The sequence below is a fragment of the Alligator sinensis genome, unplaced genomic scaffold (assembly GCF_000455745.1).
Source record: "Alligator sinensis unplaced genomic scaffold, ASM45574v1 scaffold434_1, whole genome shotgun sequence".
In the NCBI taxonomy this organism is placed as follows: Eukaryota; Metazoa; Chordata; order Crocodylia; family Alligatoridae; genus Alligator; species Alligator sinensis.
This window is the reverse complement of record NW_005841994.1, coordinates 2,215,361-2,217,498: the sequence shown is the minus strand read 5'-3', so window position 1 is coordinate 2,217,498 and position 2,138 is coordinate 2,215,361. Positions and strand designations below refer to the sequence as shown.

General features: G+C 45.9%; 1 protein-coding gene across 2 annotated transcripts in view; it reads right to left on the bottom strand.

Annotated features, from left to right (window-relative positions):
* LOC102371638 (glyoxylate reductase/hydroxypyruvate reductase-like) overlaps nt 1-2,138 on the bottom strand; it is a 17,843-nt gene that overhangs the window by 3,299 nt on the left and 12,406 nt on the right. For both annotated transcript variants that reach the window (XM_025201438.1, XM_025201439.1), the window contains one exon: nt 1,326-1,456. In XM_025201438.1, the coding sequence (XP_025057223.1) occupies nt 1,326-1,456 (131 nt within the window). The remainder of the gene's footprint in view (nt 1-1,325; nt 1,457-2,138) is intronic.

Here is a 2,138-nt window from a genome sequence, read left to right as displayed (position 1 = left end):
GAGAAGTCCTCTCTCCCAGAATTGTACTTTTCCCAAGGACACAGGCCACAGCTGACTAGCATGTTCCAAGTCCTACGAAAAACTGGTTCAGTCCAGTTCCCAAAGTCTCAGTGAAATAAGAAATGTGAATGACACCAATCAGTATATTTATTAAAATAAGCTACATATAACTATTGGCTGCAAAAAAAGGGAAATTTTGGGAAGGCCTCAGCAAATTCAAGACAAGCTTCTGTAAGCCTGCACACCAACTTCCTCCTCCCTCCTATGTCTCCCCCAGCTGGTATAGGGTGGGAATCTGTATTGCTCTGTTGTAGACAGCTAGATAGGCATAGAGACAAAGTCTTATTCTTACGCTTTGGGGTGTACTCAATACAAGGTTAGAGTACAGACCTGTCTCTTGCCTCTTTATCAGACATAGATGGTAGTAATACCTTACCTGCTTAAGAGGGAATGGATAATCACTGGGAAATGCGACTGCATCTTGATTTGGCGTACAAAAGGGTAGTCAGTAAAGGAGTTGAAACTGTCCCTGAATTCTGTGTCTGAGTTTGCAAAGAAGTCCTGATCAAAGATAGGCTGTAGTCTTGTATCTTGCACAGCACCGAGCATTTGGTAACAAAACCCCATGTCTGCGGGCCATATCCAATGGCTCTGTGGGTTGTTGCGCACCCTTGCCCATAGCATATGAGTAAAGCTTCTAGTTTCTTTTTAATTAGAGAGAAATAGGCCTTATATTATGGAATGTTGCACCACACAGCCTGCACCCCCTTTTTAAAAGCAAAAGTTTATGTACTGGGGGATTTTGGCACTCAAAGGGTTGGGCAGTAGCTGAGCAGGGATTTGAGGGTCTCAATTTCAGACTGCAATGCTTATGGGCATGCAAGCCCCTTTGTGGATCTCGCTGCAAGTTCTCAATTGATCAAACACAGAGACTGATCATGGAGATGTTTCAAAATGAGCCACTAAAAGCCAAATCACATAAATTCAGTGCAGAGGTTGATTCTCACTGATGACAAGGCTTCCCCTCCTCATTGTTCTTTGTAGCACACGATGGCTCAGAGCACTCGCTTCAGCACAGATGGTTTTCTCTTCCCTTTCCTGTAACTTTTACCCCTCATCTGAAACAATTGCTAGCCACCACCCTGCACATCCAGAGGCACACAGATCCCTGGCCCTAACCACTGAAAGCCCACAGGAAGTAAGATGTGTGGGAAGGTGAAAAGTATCACCTGCTCTCCTAAGATAAACAGTTGCCTGTAAACAAAGGAGGTCTCTGTGGATCAAAAAAGCTCTTGCAACCCTATATTCCTAAGGCAGCAGCTTACCACAGTTCTTCAAGGAAAGAAGAGGGTGTTCTGTAGGCAGTGGCTCCGGGGTTGTGACATCCAGACCAGCAGCTGCAATCTGGCCACTGACCAAGGCTTGGTACAGGTCCTCCTGATTCACCACAGCTCCCCTGAAAAAGCATGGGTTACAAACACCAGTTTCCAGCCTGCAGACACTGGCAAACATCCTTAAACTTGAAGATGTGCAGTCCCTTTGGATTCAATGGAACTAAACTGGCAGGGAAAGGCCCTTAGGGATCTAAGCACTGTATGTGACTTTATTAGTCTTGTTTAAGAATCAACACAATCTGGCTGTTTTGAGGTTTTTTGAAACAGCTGCAACATATTAGTGAAACATTTCCTGTAAGCAGGTATGAACTCAGATATCACTGTCTTCTTGGCTGGCAATAGCATTTGAATTCTATTTGGACACAAGTGAATTTTAACAGTGGTTAATGACCAGTTAACACATCTGTAGCCTCAAGAGAGCTATGACGTAGTCTCTGGTCAATGCCCACACTGTTCGGGGTGGCTCTTGCAATGATGGGGACATGCTCACCATATGAGGGGCTGGGGGCAACCCCTCAGAGAGGAGACTGTGGTTCCACGGCTGGGCAGCACTGCCTTGTGGCTCAGCTGTGCCCACCACCCCCTGACCACAGCTTGCTCCCTGCCACTGACCTGGCATGCCACTCATGCTGGAGGTCACTAAACTATGTACAGCCTATTGGCTAACTGTTTCACTACTGTAACTGGAAGAGGTTAAAAGGTAGTGCTTCAAACAATATTTACATCCCTGGCTGTGGCAGGCCG